The 18,220-nt window shown below is 47.8% G+C and overlaps 1 protein-coding gene across 1 annotated transcript in view; it reads right to left on the bottom strand.

The window, feature by feature from the left end:
* Positions 1-220: 220 nt before the first annotated feature.
* Positions 221-18,220, bottom strand: part of LOC147117761 (uncharacterized) — a 292,045-nt gene continuing 274,045 nt past the window's right edge. Inside the window, exon 18 of the mRNA XM_085989014.1 lies at positions 221-554. Within this exon, the coding sequence (XP_085845140.1) occupies positions 492-554 (63 nt within the window). The 3' untranslated portion in view covers positions 221-491. The remainder of the gene's footprint in view (positions 555-18,220) is intronic.

Below are 18,220 nucleotides of genomic sequence, written 5' to 3'. Positions count from 1 at the left end.
TCCTGCCAATAATGACATTTTGTTTGCTACAGGCTGATGGTTTTTGAAGCAGGGAGAATTGATGCCTACTTGTCTTGTATATAATGGTGCCACAGGTCATTATTACACATTTGCAGCTACTGAAGAATTTAAAGCTCACTGTCCTGCTTGTCAATCTCAGGAGAGTAGCAAGGAAGTGAACATTTATGAAAGGATCAATAAGATGAATATATTTATTCCGTCTAGCACCAAAAAGAATGGTTTTCAGCTGCTGTTGATATTACAATAAAGGAAAGCTATCCAACATAGAATCATAGAATGATACAGCACAGAAGGAGGCCATTCTGGCTCTTTGGTAGAGCTATCCAATTAATCCCACTCCACTGCACTTTCCCCATATACCTGTCCAGTATTTATCCAATTCTCTTTTGAATGTTACTATTCAGGCAGTGTATTCCGGATCACTGTGTAAAAAAATGTTTCCTCATGTCGCCTCTGGTTCTTTAGTCACCTTAAATCTGTGTTCTTTGGTTACCAACGCTTCTGCCACTGGAAACAATTTCTTCTTGGTTACTCTATATAAAAAAAATTCATGATTTTGAACACCTCTATCAAATCTTCTCTTAACCTTCTATGGAGAACAACCCCAGCTTCTCCAGTCTCTCCACATAACTGAAGTCCCTCATCTCTGGTACCATTCTAGTAAATCTCTTCGACACCCTCTCCAAGGCCTTGACATCCTTCCTAAAGTGTGGTGCCCAGAATTGAACACAATACCCCAGCTGAGGCTTAACCAGTATTTTATAAAGGTTTAGCATAACTTCCTTGCTTTTGTACTCTATTCCTCTATTAATAAAACCAAGAATCCCATGTTTTTTAACAGCCTTCTCAATGTGTCCTGCCACCTTCAAAGATTTGAATACATACACCCCCAATCTCTCTGTTCCTGCACCCCCTTTAAAATTGTACCATTTAGTTCTTATTGCCTCTCCTAATTCTTCCTACCAAAATGTATCACTTCACAATTCTCTGCATTAAATATCATCTGCCATGTGTCTGCCCATTTTACCAGTCTGTATATGTCCTCCTGAAGTCTGTTACTATTCTCCTCAATGTTTACTACATTTCCGAGTTTTGTAAAATCTGCAAACTTTTAAATTATGCCCAGTATACCCAAGTTCAGGTCTTTAATATATATCAAAAAGAGCAGTGGCCCTAATACCTATGTAATACCCACTGGAAATGTTATGTACGCTAAGTATGGTTATCAATCTTTAACTTAGATACTGTATTATCATTGTTATAAATCCCTGGGTTAAAGTTGCCCATGTGAAGGTACGGCAAGAACTTTTAAGGACACAATGTGACTAAGAGCAGACTTTCCATAATTCTGCACCAGTATCAACTGTTGCAGACAGTGAGGCTGCGCAGTCTCCAGGCAGAAACCCCAGGAGGAAGGGGTGGAGTCGGGATTTTCGAGCGGGAAAAAGGGGCGACTGGAAGAAAAGAGGGCAGGAGCTCTGAAAAGAGGGCTCAGGAGGCAAATGGCTGCTGCATCCCGTCCCGGGCTTCCAAACTCGGCCGCCGCCCTTCATATTAGTAGCTCTGCATCCAGAACTCAAAGTGGGATTCAGTGATCGTGAAGAGAATTCAACGAAGGGGTTCGGAGTCATAAGTCTTGCAGACATTATACATACCATGAGCTCCAACTTAAGCGCGCCAACGAAAGAGTGCACTCGAATTTGGACACAGGGACAGATTCTCCTTTGAACCCATGTAAATGGAGAATGTATGTTTATTATGTCTAGATTCATTCTAATGTATGCAAATGTCTAATTTAGTTCATTGACCTGTAATCTTCTTATACTGTCTGACGTTAAAACTATAAAGTAAGATAATTAGAATTAAGCCATTGTAGTAGTGATCTCCTTACTGGACTATAGAATACTGTCTACAACAGAGACCACATCTCACATATATCTAGAGAACCGTGAAGGGGTTACACCTGTGATCCTTCCCCAGTGGGCCAACCCTGGGGAACACCACTATATACTTCTCTCTAGTCTGAAAAACAACCGTTCACCATTACTCTCTGCTTTATGTCTCTTAGACAATTTTGTATCCATATTGCCACTGTCCCTTTAATCCAATTGGCTTTAATTTTGCTAACAAGTCTATTATGTGGTACATTGTCAAATACCTTTTGAAAGTCTATATATACAACATCAACGGTACTACCTTCATCAACCCTCTCTGTTACTTCATCAAAGAACTTGTTCAAGTTAGTCAAATATGATTTGTCTTTAAGAAATCCATGCTGACTTTCATTTATTAGCCTATACTTTTCCAAATGCCAATTAATTTTATCCCAGATTATTATCTCTAAAAGTTTCCCACCACCAACCTGACTGGACTGTAGTTGTTGGGTTTATCCCGCTCCCCTTTTTTAAACAGGGATGTAACATTTGCAATCCTCCAGTCCTCTGGCACCACCCCCATATCCAAGGAGGTTTGGAAGATTGTGGCCAGAACCTCTGCAATTTCCACTCTTACTTCCCTCAGAAACCTAGGATGCATCCCATCAGGACCGGATGACTTTTCTACTTTGAGGACTGCCAACCTTTAAAGTACATCCTCTTTATCTATTTTTATCCTATCTAATGTTGCTGCTGTCTCCTCGTTTACTGCTACATTGGCAGCATCCTCTTCTCTAGTGAAGACAGATGCAAAGTATTCATTTAGTACCTCAGTCATGCCCTCTGCTTCCACAAGAAGATTTCCTTTCTGGTCCCTAATTGGCCTCATCCTTCCTTTGACTACCCTTTTACTATTTACATGCTTATAAAAAACTTTAGGGCTCCCTTTTATGTTAGCCGTTAATCTATTCTCATACTCTCTCTTTGCCCCTACTCTACTGTTCTCTACTGTATTATGAACTGTACACCTGTCATAAGCCTTTTTCTGACTCACTTTAACCTCTATATCTTCCAGGGAGCTCTAGCTTTGAATGCTCTTCCTTGCCCTGTCACAGGAATGTGTCCAGTCTGTACCCGAACCATCTCCTCTTTGAGGGCCTCCCATGGTTCAATACTGTTTTGCTGAACAATTGTTGTTCCAATCCACCTGGGCCAGATCCCTTTCCAACTCACTGAATTTATGACGTCCTCCAGTTAAGTATTTTTATGCTTGATTGTACCTTGTCCTTTTCCATAACTATTCTAAATCCTGATAATACTATGATCACTGTTCCCCAAATGTTCTCCCACTGAAACATGCTCCACTTGCCCCATTTCATTCCCCAGAACTAGGTCAAGAAGGTTCTCTTGTACACATTTGAGAAATTCTTCCCTCTCTTTGCCCTTTACACTATTACTATCCCAGTATAGATTAGGATAATTGAAGTCCCCCATTATCACTAACAATAGTTTTTCTCTTTTGCTACAGTGAAATCTTATTGGCCCAGAAATTCGGATCGAGGGCTTCCCGTGGGTGCAAGCCCCCAACCTGCACTTACCTAGCGTGCCGACCGTTGAGCTGTGGGCCCCCGTCGAATTCCGATCCTGGGCCTGCTCCAACTGCCGGCGCGCAGTGCTTGCGTATCCCAGGGGCGCAGTTAGTTCGATGCGTCCCCTGGGATCACGTGGGCCATGGAGAGCCAATCGGAGCAGGGAATGCTCCATTCATAGGTTTGACAGGAAGAGCTGTCAAAACTTATAAATACTACAGGCCCCAAAACATCACTAAATCTTCAAATACATTTTTTTATCACATTTTTTAAATAAACTATAAATTACACGAAATAACTATTTTAAACAATAATTTAAATTTTTGAAATTTTTTTTTTATTTTCTAACGGGGCTAAAAATAAACTTACCTTTCTTTAAAGTATTTAAAAAAAATAAACCTGTGGAAAAAATGTTTTAATTTTAATTAATTCACCACTTACCTTGTAAAAAGCAGGCCTTACGCCTGCTTTTTAAAGGTGTAAATTCTGGAGACTTACCCTTCCGGGAAAAACTGCAAAAAAAACTTAAGTTCGATGCGCACATGCAGCCTCTCCTGCGCACGCGTTCAACTTCTGAACCCCTTCGTTCAGGGGAACAGAAGTGCCGGTTTCCCGTGCATGCGCAGTGCATGCAGGAAACCAGCACTTCCATTGGGCTTACGGGCGAGTACCCCGTGCGTACTCACTCATGGAGACCCAAATTTCTGGGCCATTATAAGCGGCTACTCCAAATCCTTGAATGCAAGAAACTTTGGCCTAGAAATTCGGTATAGCCGCGTTTGGGGCGCTAGTCCTGGCGATGCACAAAGTTTAGCGCCAGGCGCAATTTAGCACCACCTAGCGCGATATTGGGTTGCAGCGCCCCTAAAGGTGATTGCGGCGCTAAATCAGGCGCTGCACGCTACTCTTAAGGCGCTAACCCGGCAGAGCAACCCAATTTCGCGGCGGCGGGGTGCAGCGAGAGTGCTGTCAATAATCACTTTCCCTGAGACACACTGGCGCCGGCCAGCTCTTAAAGGGGCAGGTCAATTGGCATCACCTGACACACTCACTGCCTTGTAGGCCTTCAAAGCGGTGGGAGCCTACCTGTGGCGCACCAGCCTAGCAAGACATGGAAAGGGTGAGGCAGAGGGCGGAACGCCTCACTGATGGGGCATTGGATGCTTTGGTTGGCGCAGTGGAATCAAGGCCAAGGAAGATGGTCGGAATGTGATTAATGTTTTGGACAGTCTCCCGGGTTTGAGAGGCAGTTATGTGTCAGTGTATTAGTTTTGCTTTCTGTTGTCATAGCTTTCTCATGTTTGAAGGAACCACATTTTGTGTAATGAAACACTTTCTTCATTTACAATGGCCATGCCTGCTATTTACATGCATCTTGCCCTTCACAGGCTTGGGGGTATCAGACCGGTTCCATTCCTGTTCTTGGAATGGCAGCAAGCATTCCATGAGAGGGGCCTAGAAGCTACTTCTGATCAGCCTCTGACGCGCAGCCTGAGAAGAGCCGCTCGTGTAGAAGTTTAGGCCAGCAGGCATCTTCTCAGCCACCGACAGAGATGTCCTGCACTTTATCTGAGGCTGCAGATCTGGCTGAAGCAGCTGGCACAGCTCAGTCACCACCTCCTTTCTAAATTGTAGCCTTCTGACACACTGCTCCTCCGGCATGTTCATGTAGGAATTCTGCTGTCGGAAAACCCTGCCAGCATAAGGTCTGCTGTGGTGACGTCTGTTGGCCCTCCTCCATCTGGCCATGCCCGCCCCCCTCTCCCAGCGTCTCAGTGACCTTTCCAGATGATTCAGCAGCAGGACGTTCCCCTCCAATGCAGCCCCATAATAAGTGCCCACAGGAAGGTCCCCCGTTGTCAAGGCTCACCAACAGCAAGGTGATGGTCAGAAGGCTGAAGATCGTCTACCTGCGCTGGCTCAGTGGTCAAATGGCTCTCAGTGTGCGGCTCAGCAATTCTTTGTAACTCTCGAGGAAGTTATGCTCCAAAAATGGCTGCCCATTTTAAATCACACCAGTCCCCTTTAAATAACGCTCCTCCAGCCCGAGAGTGACTTGGTAAGGCCCAGGTAAGCTGTCACTATTAGCGCCAGGTGCTACGGAGGGGGGCGCCACTGAATTTCCGGTCCGGGGCGCCAAAAAGGCGTTGCACACTCAAATGACGTCATAATCAGCCTGCGCCCATGAGCGGGCGCTAAGATTTAGCGCCGGCGCTAAATGCATGCTCAATATGGGGCGAGGCGCTAGGCGCCTTGCGCCCGCCCGGAAATTGGCTAGCGCCCCACTTCTCGGCCTCTTTCGGCGTTAATCGATGGCGCTAACAACCGAATTTCTCCCCCATTCTCTCTTTCCATTGTAGATACCAGAGGAGTTCAAAGAAGGCAAAACCTGATTAGAACTGCTTAACTAATCCCTACAAGTCTGTCATGAACAATTTTGATTGTACTCTCATCTGACAAAGCATTTGCAGAATTATAGTCAGCTAAATCAGGATTAAGTGCATGAAATAGAATAAACACTAAACTATAAATGTGGTATGTCATCCGTGGCTCAGAGGTAGCACTCACGCCTCTGAATCAAAAGGTTGTGGGTTCAAGTTCCACTCCAGATACTTGAGCACAAAATCTAAGCTGGTACTCCAATGCAATACTGAAGGAGTACTGCACTGTTGGAGGAGCTGTCATTCAAATGAGATATTAAATCGAGGCCCTTTCAAGTGCTACCCGCCACCACTTCAGCACAACCCAAACCTGGCATGAGGTTGAAAAGGCCATCTGACAACTGAAGAACAACAAGGCCTCAGGAGCAGATGGAATCCCCGCCGAGGTGCTAAAACATGGCGGAGAAGCACTATTGGCGCGAATACATGAACTCATTTCTCTTATTTGGAAGGAGGAGAGCATGCCAGGGGATCTCAGAGATGCCGTAATCGTGACCATCTTCAAGAAAGGTGACAAGTCCGATTGCGGTAATTACAGAGGAGATTCCCTGCTGTATGCCACAGGAAAAGTCATCGCAAGAATCCTCCTCAATCGCCTTCTCCCAGTGGCTGAAGAGCTCCTCCCAGAGTTGCAATGCGGATTCCGCCCACTAAGGGGCACAATGGACATGATCTTCACAGCGCGTCAACTACAAGAGAAATGCAGGGACCGCTGTACATGGCCTTCTTTGACCTCACAAAGGCCTTCGACACTGTCAACCGTGAGGGATTATGGAGTGTCCTCCTCAAATTCGGCTGCCCTCAAAAGTTGGTCACCATCCTCCACCTGCTTCACGACGACATGCAAGCTGTGATCCTGACCAATGGATCCACCACAGACCCAATTCACGTATGGACCGGAGTCAAGCAAGGCTGCGTCATCGCACCAACGCTGTTCTCGATCTTCCTGGCTGCAATGCTCCATCTCACCCTCAGTAAGCTCCCCGCTGGAGTGGAGCTAATCTACAGAACAAACGGGAAACTGTTCAACCTTCATCGCCTCCAGTCCAGATCCAAGGTTGTCCCATCCTCTGTCATCGAATTACAGTATGCAGACGACACTTGCGTCTGCGCACATTCTGGGGCCGAACTCCAAACCATCGTCAACACCTTCACTGAAGCGTACGAGAGCATGGGCCTTACACTATACATCCGTAAGACAAAGGTTCTCTACCAACCTGCCCCCGCCGCACAGTACTGCTCCCCAATTATCAAAATCCATGATGAGGCCTTGGACAACGTGGACCACTTTCCATACCTTGGGAGTCTACTGTCAACAAGGGCAGACGTCGTTGACGAAGCGTAACACTGCCTTCAGGGTGCCAGTGCAGCCTTCGGTTGCCTGATGAAGAGAGTGTTTGAAGACCAGGACCTCAAACCCAGCACCAAGCTCATGGTCTACAGAGCAGTAGTGATACCCGCCCTCCTGTATGCTTCAGAGACATGGACCATGTACAGCAGGCACCTCAAAGCACTGGAGAGGTACCACCAATGCTGCCTTCGCAAGATCCTGCAAATCCATTAGCAGGATAGGTGCACCAACGTCAGTGTTCTCGCTCAGGCCAACATCCCCAGCATCGAAGCTTTGACCATGCTCAATCAGCTCCGATGGATGGGCCACATCGTCCGTATGCCCGATACGAGACTCCCAAAGCAAGTGCTCTACTTGGAGCTCCGATACGGGAAGAGAGCCCCAGGTGGGCAGAGGAAATGCTTCAAGGACACCCTCAAAGCCGCCTTGAAAAAGTGCAATATCCCCACTGACACCTGGGAATCCATGACTCAAGACTGCACAAAGTGAAGGAGAAGCATCCGGGAAGGCGCCAAACACCTTGAGTTTCTTTGCCGGGAGCAAGCAGAAGCCAAGCGCAAACAACGGAAGGTGCGCACATCAACCCAAGCACCCCACCCACCCGCCCCTTCAACCACCATCTGCCCCACCTGTGACAGAGACTGTAGGTCCTGCATTGGACTCATCAGTCACCTGAGAACACATTTTTAGTGTGCAAGCAAGTCATCCTCGGTTCCAAAGGACTGCCTAAGAGAAAGAGAAGAGACTGCACTGTTGGAGGAGCTGTCCTTCAAATGAGATGTTAAATCAAGGCCCTTTCAAGTGGACTTAAAAGATCCCATGGCACTATTTCGAAGAAGCCCAGAAGCATTTCTCCTGGTGTCCTGGCCAATAAAGCAGCATTACCAAAACAGATTATCTGGTCATTAGCATCATAGAATCTCACAGGACAAAAGGGGGCCATTCAGCCTATCATGCCTGTTTCTCATTGCTGTTTGTGGGACCTTGCTGTGTGCAGATTGGCTATCCCGTTTCCTACATTACAACAGTGACTACACTTCAAATGTACTTCATTGGTTGTAAAGCCCTTTGGAACATCCTGAGGTCATGAGGCAGATGGATTTCAACACTGGTAAGTGTGAGGTCATCCATTTTGGACCAAAAAAAGGATAGATCTGAGTATATTAAATGGTGAAAAGCTAGGAACAGTGGAGATCCAAAGAGATTTAAGGGTCCATGTACACAGATCACTAAAACTTAATGGTCAGCAGAGTTCCCACTAAGTGCGCGTACAGCCTCACAGTGGTCAGAGAGGTCCTGTGGAGGCCGCTCACCAATTTTTACAATGTAGATACCGCATGTGTGCAAAACATAGAAACATAGGAAGAGGAGTAAGCCATTTAGCCCCTCAAGCCTGTTCCATCATTCAATGAGATCATGGCTGATCTGCGACCTAACTCCATATAGCTGTATTTGCCCCATATCCCTTAATACCTTTGGTTAACAAAAATCTATCAATCTCAGATTTAAAATTAACAATTGATCTAGCATCAATTGCCATTTGCAGAAGATCGTTCCAAACTTCTACTATCCTTTGTGTGTCGAATGTTTCTTAATTTAACTCCTGAAAGGCCTGGCTCTAATTTTTAGACTATGCCCCCTAGTCCTAAACTCCCCAACTAGCGGAAATAGTTTTTCTCTATCTATCCCACCTGTTCCCCTTAATATCTTGAAAACTTAGATCAAATCACCCCTTAACCTTTTAAATTCCAGGGAATGCAACCTGAGTTTGTGTAATCTCTGAACGGGCTGTGTACTGGGGGAGGCAGGCCATGCAGGAGGCAGTGGAGCTTACAGGGCACATTGGTGGTCAGGTACAAAAAATATTCAAAAAGGCTAATGCAATGTTAGCCTTTATATTATATCTATATATGTAGATATCTATTATTATTTAGCTATCTATATATATAATAAAAGGATCTGTCCGTCTGTCTGTCTGCGTGTCTGTCTGTCTGTGTGTATGTCCACTATACACTCTGATTAGGGGAGTGTCATAGGCGTATTTACTTTTTGGTCAGACAAAAATTGCTCGGACAGTATACTGAAAATGTTCAAAAAACGGAATTCCGCTCATTAGCGTTGAGTGAGTTTGTCCACGGTAAACTCAAAAGTTATAGAGCGTATCTACACATATGTTATATCAAAAGAAAGCTTATGATTAGGGGAGTGTCATAGGTGTATTTACTTTTTGGTCAGACAAAAATTGCTCAGACAGTATACAGAAAACATTTAAAAAATGGAATTCTGCTCATTAGCGTTGAGTGAGTTTGTCCGCGGTAAACTCAACAGCTCTAGAGCGTACCTACACATATGTTATATCAAAAGAAAGCTTATGATTAGGGAAGTGTCATAGGCATATTTACTTTTTGGTCAGACAAAAATTGCTCGGACAGTATACAGAAAACGTTCAAGAAACGGAATTCCGCTCATTAGCGTTGAGTGAGTTTGTCTGCGGTAAACTCAAAAGTTATAGGCCTGGAATTTCAGTATAGCCAGTTTTGGGGCGCTAACGTTAGCGCCCGCCCGAAGTTAGCGCCCGCCCCAAAGTTGCGCCCCCTTGCCGGAAATTCAGTGGCTTCGCCCTAAGAGGTTGGTGGAGCGCTAAAAGAGGCGTTCCACTACTATCTTTAGGCGCTAAGCCGGCGGTGCAGAGGGATAGCGCCGAGGCGGGGCGCAGCGCGGGTGCGGTCATTTTTTGATTGACAGCAGACCCCGTGGCGCCGACCAGCTCTTAAAGGGGGAAGGGACGATTTGGTCTGCTGCCACGCCCTGCACACTGCAGCTTTGCAAATAGGCCTCAACACTGCTGCTCAGCCCCAGGGAGTCATGGCAATGCCAGAGAAGGCCCGTGAGCGTGCCCTGCGCTTCTCAGAGCGTGATCTGGAAATAATGGTGACAGCTCTGGAGAAGAGGCGCAGGATCTTGTTCCCAGAGACTGGGAGGAATCCAAACCACCAAGAATACACCAGAGCCTGGAAGCAGATCGCCAACAGGGTGACGTTCACCGGCGATGCCCCCAGGACCCACAAACAATGTCGGAAAAAATACAACGACCTGACCAGGATTGTCAGGGTGAGTACCCTTTCCAGTCTCCTCCTCATTCTTACATGTATACCTGACATGATGGGCAAAGGGAGCTGAAAGTCCTAATGGCCAGCCCTCAGCCAGCAGCTTTGGGACAGTCATGAGCATCAATTGCCCATTCTGCACTCTACATTCTGGCCAAGCTATTCCACCATGGGAGGCAGTGCACAGTACATCAGGGCTACACTCTGGCCAAGCTATTCCACCATGGGAGGCAGTGCACAGTACATCAGGGCTACACTCTGGCCAAGCTATTCCACCATGGGAGGCAGTGCACAGTACATCAGGGCTACACTCTGGCCAAGCTATTCCACCATGGGAGGCAGTGCACAGTACATCAGGGCTACACATGGCCAAGCTATTCCACCATGGGAGGCAGTGCACACTACATCAGGGCTACACTCTGGCCAAGCTATTCCACCATGGGAGGCAGTGCACACTACATCAGGGCTACACTCTGGCCAAGCTATTCCACCATGGGAGGCAGTGCACACTACACCAGGGCTACACTCCGTACTTACAGCCCGTCCTTTCTCTTGCAGGCTAAAGTTGCCTATAATCGCCAGGCCCGTGCCAGGACCAGGGGAGGCCACGCCAAGCTGCAGAAGCTCACTTGCCTGGAGGAGCGTGTGTGTGGGCTCATGGGAGCCCGGCTGATCGTGCCCACAGCGTGCGGAGTAGCCGACCCTCCACTGCCCGGCAATGGTAAGGACCTCGCCTTTTGGCCCTCTCGTGTCGCACTTGCGCATCCGAGCTACCTCCTTTGCCACTGTCCCACCAATGCGCTGAATGCCACCAGTCCTAACTCCCTCGCTGACACCGTCTCCTCACTCTGAAGCTACTCTTGTGCATTCCTGCTTTCAGCTGGTGATGACCAGGACCCTGAAGCTTCCAGTGACAGTCCCTCCAAGCAGGAGGAGGAGGAGGAGGAGGAGGATGAGGAGGAGGAGGAGGAGCAAGAGCAAGCCGGACCATCAGGGGAACACTCAGGTCCCGCAGGAGAGGACGAAATGATTGACACGTCCTCACTGGACGAGTGCCTGGACCAACTGTCGCAGGGGATTGCAGCTTCTGGCACCAGTGGCGTCCAGCCACCCAGGAGCCCTGCGCGTGGGCCGCGGCCTTCCCCCCAAAGGGGGGAAGGATCAGACGGGAGTGCAGTTGATCGGGACACTCGCCGCCACCAACGTGGCAAGGTTCCCCTAGTTCGGTCCCCTGCTCCCCAGCGGGAGAGTCCCAACTCCAGTCCGGACACCTTCGCCTCGGAGGAGGCGCGGAAGCTGGACAAGATGGCCGAGGATTCGGACCGGCTCCACACGGAGCTCATGCGCGTGGTGGGGCGCATGCCTGAGCCCATCGAGTCGCTGGCGACCAGTGTGCGCGAGTTCGGGGCATCAACTGCCGCGAGTGGCCGCATGCTCACTGATGCCGTCAAGTCCCTGGCGGGTGTGATGAGGGCGCACACCAGGACAACAGGGGCACTCACTGCTGCCACACGCGCTGTCTCAGGCAGGCATCGCCAGGGCAGCCGCCGCACTGGAGCATCCCAGCGAGCCGCCCCTCGGCTGATTGTTGCGGATCCTGCAGTGCGGGCCCGGCCGAGTGCCAGCGCGCCACAGCACCAGCCAGCGCATCCCAGACGCCAGCTTGCCCACATTGCGCCATCCGTCGCCGCCACTCCCCCACTGGGGCGTCAAGGGCAAGCGGCTGGAGCTGATGTTGGCCAGGCTCAGGTGCGCCACTCAGCAGCCGGCCCCTCGAGGCCCAAAGGCCGTGTAGGCCGCCCCCCAGCGGCATCTGGCGGAAGGACATCTGAGCCTCAGGCGCCTTCCCCCAGCCTCGCAGCAGCCACTGGGCAGAGCTTGCGAAGGAGCAGCAGGCCGGGCAGGGGAGGCAAAAGGCTGGACAATGTCTCGCCCTCGCGGGCCACTCAGTAGAGGGTGTGGCCAGCTTTCGTTTTATATGGCGGTGGCCATCTTTCTTTTGCCCATGGTTGTTTGGTTCGTGGGCTTATTTTTTGCATTAAGGCCGAGGTTGAGGCCAGGTTTGTACAAATGTGGAGTTACTCCTCCCCAGTTTGTGGGAGTGAGTCGTTTGTTGGGCTTTTTGTGGGGCCCGTTGATTGTTTTTGGGGATTCATGTGGGAAGGGGTTTTCATTTTTGTGTAATAAATAATTATCTTTATACATACAGTCTCCATGGTTGTTCTTGTTAGTGTTTGTTGGCTTCGCCGGCTGAGGGCTTGCGGAGCGGCTGCATTCATCTTCCCTCATGGCCACAAGGCATTCCCTGACAGGGGGCTTAGAAGTAACGTGTAATAAGGTGGCGTCGCGCGGCCCTTTGCCCTGGTCGCTCCCTCCTGGGAACGTACTCCTGCTCCTCCTCCTGAGGTGCTGCTCCAACGTCAGGTGGCAGTGCCTGAGTCCTGCGGATAGCCAGGTTGTGTAGCATGCAGCAAACTACCACAAATTGGGAGACCCGGTCCGGCGAATACTGCAGAGCTCCTCCGGAGCGATCAAGGCAGCGGAACCGCTGCTTGAGGACCCCAATAGTTTGCTTGATGATGTTGCGGGTGGTTTGATGGCTCTCATTGTATGCCTCTTCAGCAGCGGTCCTGGGCGCGCGGAGTGGGGTCATGAGCCAGGTACACAAAGGATAGCCTTTGTCCCCGAGTAGCCATCCTCTTGGGGGAGGCTGTGCCTCGAACATGTCATGCACAGTACTCTGCCGCAGGATAAACGCATCGTGGCTGCTGCCTGGAAAGCTGGCATTGACAGCCATGATGCGCTGCTTGTGGTCACACACCAGCTGCACATTCAGAGAATGGGAGCCCTTCCTGTTGCGAAACTGCTCGCCATGCTCCAGAGGGGCCCGCAAAGCCACATGCGTACAGTCAATGGCGCCCTGCACCAAGGGGAAGTCCCCGAGTCTTGAAAATCCCAATGCGCGCTGATGCTGGCTCTCCAGGGCCATGGGGAAGGAGATGAATTGGCTTCTCCTTCTGAACAGTGCTTCGGTCACCTGGCGGATGCAGCGATGCGCGCCGTACTGGGAGATGTTCGCTATGTCCCCAGCAGCGGATTGGAAGGAGCCGGTGGCATAGAAGTTCAATGCCACCGTCACCTTCACTTCCACCGACAGAGACGTCCTGCACCTGAGCTTTGGACGCAGATCTCTGCAAAGCAGGTGGCAGATCTCTGCAACCACCTCCTTTCGGAATCAGAGCCTTCTAACACATCGCGCGTCAGTCATGTTGAGGTAGGAGCGCTGCTGGCGGTATAGCCTGACTGGGTAAGGCCTACGTGGCCGACGCCTGTAGCCCCCTCTGCCTCTAGCCAGGGCTGCCCCTCTCACAATGCGTCTGCGAGCCCTACGGACATGGCGCTGCAGCTCCGCGTTGGCACCCCATGCAACCCCCATCAAATCCTGGCAAACAGTCAAATTTCCAAAAGGCCACTTGCAGTGCTCTGGCCTGAGTCCAAAAATACCTGAGCTGTTGCTACTTGAAACCAGTTAGCTATCCTCCTTGTTGTGTGTCCAGAAATGCGTTGCACAAGAGTATTTGCTGCAAAATGGCTGGGCTTTATACTGGAGGGTATGCCCCCTTTAATTTGCGCCCCCCGGGGCCCGCGCTGGTTGTGTTGCGTTCCTTTTTACAAACGCTCCGGCCGCCAGCCGCACAATGGGGCGGTCCGACTGAAGTTTGGAATTGGGGCAGCCAAAGGGCGTTGCACGAGGATGTGACGTCATTTTCTGCGCGCGCATCCGGGCGGGCGCTAAACTTTGCGCCGGCGCTAAGGGCCAACTTAATTTGGGGCGAGGCACAAACTGCGCTGCGCCCAGGCGCTACACGCATAGCGCTCGAAATTCACTTCTCTTAAGGCGCTAACTGCTGGCGCAAGCAACTGAAATTCTAGGCCATAGAGCGTACCTACACATATGTTATATCAAAAGAAAGCTTATGATTAGGGGAGTGTCATAGGTGTATTTACTTTTTGGTCAGACAAAAATTGCTCGGACAGTATACAGAAAACGTTCAAAAAACGGAATTTCGATCATTAGCGTTGAGTGAGTTTGTCCGCGGTAAACTCAAAAGTTATAGAGCGTACCTACACATATGTTATATCAAAAGAAAGCTTATGATTAGGGGAGTGTCATAGGTGTTTTTACTTTTTAGTCAGACAAAAATTGCTCGGACAGTATCCAGAAAACGTTCAAAAAATGGACAAATTCTGCTCATTAGCATTGAGTGACGTGATGGTTGACCAGTCCTACGGGGGAAGTGCAGTGCATCATGGGGGGCGTTTCATGGCGTGTCTGGGCGGGGCCTAATCCTGCCGCCTGCCATCTGCCCAGCAACAGGGAGTGGCATCTCAAATCTGCCCAGCAACAGAGAGTGGCATCTCAAATCTGCCCAGCAACAGAGAGTGGCATCTCAAATCTGCCCAGCAACAGAGAGTAGCATCTCAAATCTGCCCAGCAACAGAGAGTGGCATCTCAAATCTGCCCAGCAACTGGCGTGTGTGGGCGGGGCCTAATCCTACAGCCTGCCGTTAGTGTGGGAGTGGGAAAACAGATACAACAGTATTCAAAAAACACCCACGAAACGGTAAAAATCCGCTCATTAGCGTTGAGTGATGTGATGGTTAACCAATCCTACGGGGGAAGCACGGTGCGTCACGGGGGGCGTTTCATGGCGTGTGTGGACGGGGCCTAATCCTGCCGTCAGTGCAGAGGGTTCTTCATTTCCCTCGGCAACGCCGGGTACTCCAGCTAGTATATATATATAAGATAGATATATACATATATATATATATATATATAGACATATACCTCACACAAAATGTGGTAGAAGTGTGGAACTCTCTCCCACAAAATGATCTCAAAGTGAAGGATCCTCTTGGGAAGAGTGACCATAGCATGGTAGAATTTCAAATTCACTTTGAGGGTGTGAAAGCTAGGTCTCAAACTAGTGTCCTGAACTTAAATAAAGGTAATTACAAAGGTATGAAGACATACTTGGGAAAATATATTACAGGGTAAAGACTGTATAAAAGCAGTGGCAAACATTTAAGGAGATATTTCATAACTCCCAGCAAAGATATATTCCAGAGAGCAAGAAAGACTCTAAGAGAAGGATGAACCACCCATGGCTAACTAAGGAAGTAAAGGATGGTATCAAATTGAAAACAAAAGCAAGCAATGTTGTGAAGAATACTGGAAGGCCAGAGGATTGGGAAATTTAAAAAAAAAACCAGCAAAGGACGACTAAAAAAATGATAGAGAGAAAAGATAGCTTATGAGAGTAAGCTAACAAGAAATATAAAAACAGACTGTAAGAGCTTCTACAGGTATATAAAAAGGAAGAGAGTAGCTAAAGTAAACATTGGTCCCCTAGCGGAAGAGCCTGGGGAATTAATAATGGGAAACGGAAATGGCGGAGACTTTGAACAAATATTTAGTATCTGTCTTCATGGTAGAAGGCACTAAAAGCATCCCAATAATGGATAATCAAGGGGCAATTGAGGTGGGGGGGGGGGGGGGGAGCTTAAAACAATCACTATCACTAGAGAGAAAATTCTAGGCAAACTAATGGGACTAAAGGTAGACAAGTCCCCTGGACCTGATGGCCTGCATCCTAGAGTCTTAAAAGAGGTGGCTGCAGAGATGCTGGATGCATTGGTTGTAATCTATCAACATTTCCTGGATTCTGGCGAGGTCCCAGCAGACTGGAAAACTGCAAGTGTAACACTCCTATTTAAGAAAGGAAGGAAACAGAAACCAGGCAACTATCAACCAGTTTGCCTAACATCTGTCATTGAAGAAATGCTGGAGTCCATCATTAGTGGTAGCAGGACATTTAGAAAATCATAATATAGTCAAACAGAGTCAGCATGGTTTTATGAAAGGGAAATCATGTTTGACAAATTTGCTGGAGTTCTTTGAGGATGTAATGAGCAGGGTAGATAAAGGGGAACCAGTAGAGGTCGTGTATTTGGATTTCCAGAAGGCATTCGATAAGGTGCCACATAAAAGGTTACTGCACAAGATAAGAGCTCAAGGGGTTGGGAGTAATATATTAGCATGGATAGAGGATTGGTTAACTGACAGAAAACAGAGAGTCGGGATAAATGGGTCATTTTCAGGTTGGCAAACTGTAACTAGTGGGGTGCCGCAGGGATCAGTGCTAGGGCCTCAACTATTTACAATCTATATTAATGACTTGGATGAAGGGACCGAGTATAATGTAGCCAAATTTGCTGATGATACAAAGATAGGTGGGAAAGCAAATTGTGTGGAGGATGCAAAGAATCTCCAAAGGGATATAGATAGGCTGAGTGGGCAGGAACCTGGTGGATGGAGTATAATGTGGGAAAATACGAGGTTATCCACTTTGGTAGGAAAAATAAAAAAGCAAATTATTATTTAAATGGGGAAAGATTACAAAATGCTGAGGTACAGAGGGATCTGAGGGTCCTTGTACATGAATCACAAAAAGTTAGCATACAGATACAACAAGTAATTAGGAAGGCAAATGGAGTGTTGGCCTTTATTGCAAAGGGAATGGAGTATAAAAGTAGGGAAGTCCTGTTACAACTGTACAGGGCGTTGGTGAGACACACCTGGAGTACTGCGTACAGTTTTGGTCTCCGTTTTTAAGGAAGGATATACTTACATTGGAGGCAGTTCAGAGAAGGTTCACAAGGTTGATTCCGGAGATGAAGGGGTTATCTTATGAAGTAAGGTTGAGCAGGTTGGGCCTATACTCATTGGAGTTTAGAAGAATGAGAGGGGATCTTATTGATTCTGAAGGGGCTTGACAGGATAGATGCAGAAAGGATGTTTCCCTTCATGGGGGAATCTAGAACTAGGGGGCATAATTTCAGAATAAGGGGGCACCCATTTAAAAAGGAAAGGGGAGGAATTTCTTCTCTCAGAGGGTCGTGAATCTTTGGAATTCTCTTCCCCAGAGAGCTGTGGAGGCTGGGTCATTGAATATATTTAAGGTGGAGATAGACAGATTTTTGAAAGGTAAGGGAGTCAAGGGTTATGGGGAGCAGGCAGGGAAGTAGAGTTGAGGCCAAGATCAGATCAGACATGATCTTATTGAATGGCAGAGCAGGCTCGAGGGGCCAAATGACCTACTCCTGCTCCTATGTCTTATGTTCTTATGTAAAAAGCAATAGATACTAGCTCAATTAACAATTATAAATCTAAGAGTGGTAGATTTTTCCTAGCCAAGGGTATTAAGGGATATGGAGCCAAGGCGGGTGGATGGAGTTAGAATCTAGATCAGCCATGTTCAATCATTGAATGATGGAACAGACTCGAGGGGCTGAATGGCCTAGTCCTCTTCCCTTATGTTCCTATGAAAGGCACTATATAAATGGAAGTCTTTTTTTACTTTATCTAAAATTTATGTTAAGCCCGTTGTTCTTGTAGAGGTAGTCATTAAGTTAGTATTTGCAGCACAATATGAATACCTCTGATATAATAGATCATTAAATTTTACCTGATCTTTCATGCAGTCATAATTTTTTTAAACGTATTTCATGATTTTACATCATTGTGAATACTAAAACTATGCTTTCATGGTTCTCTTGTAAAGGTTTCAATGATATGGTACCAGGTCGCCAGATCTCTTCCTTGTTCCAATTTCACAACCAAGCAATGGAAAGCTACTGTGTGCTATGAACTAGACTGGAAAGTGGGAATCATTAACTGTAGGGTCTCAAACTTACCTGTAGTTGTCATGTTTTAATTAATCTTACAGTGCTGGTGTGATAGCGTATGCCTGATTGTTCCCCAAGCTATGAGTTT

The sequence above is a fragment of the Somniosus microcephalus genome, chromosome 5 (genome assembly GCF_052327205.1).
Source record: "Somniosus microcephalus isolate GS21.2 chromosome 5, FLI_Smic_1.0, whole genome shotgun sequence".
NCBI lineage: Eukaryota > Metazoa > Chordata > Chondrichthyes > Squaliformes > Somniosidae > Somniosus > Somniosus microcephalus.
The sequence above is the reverse complement of the archived record's forward strand: the minus strand, read 5'-3'. Positions and strand labels throughout refer to the sequence as shown.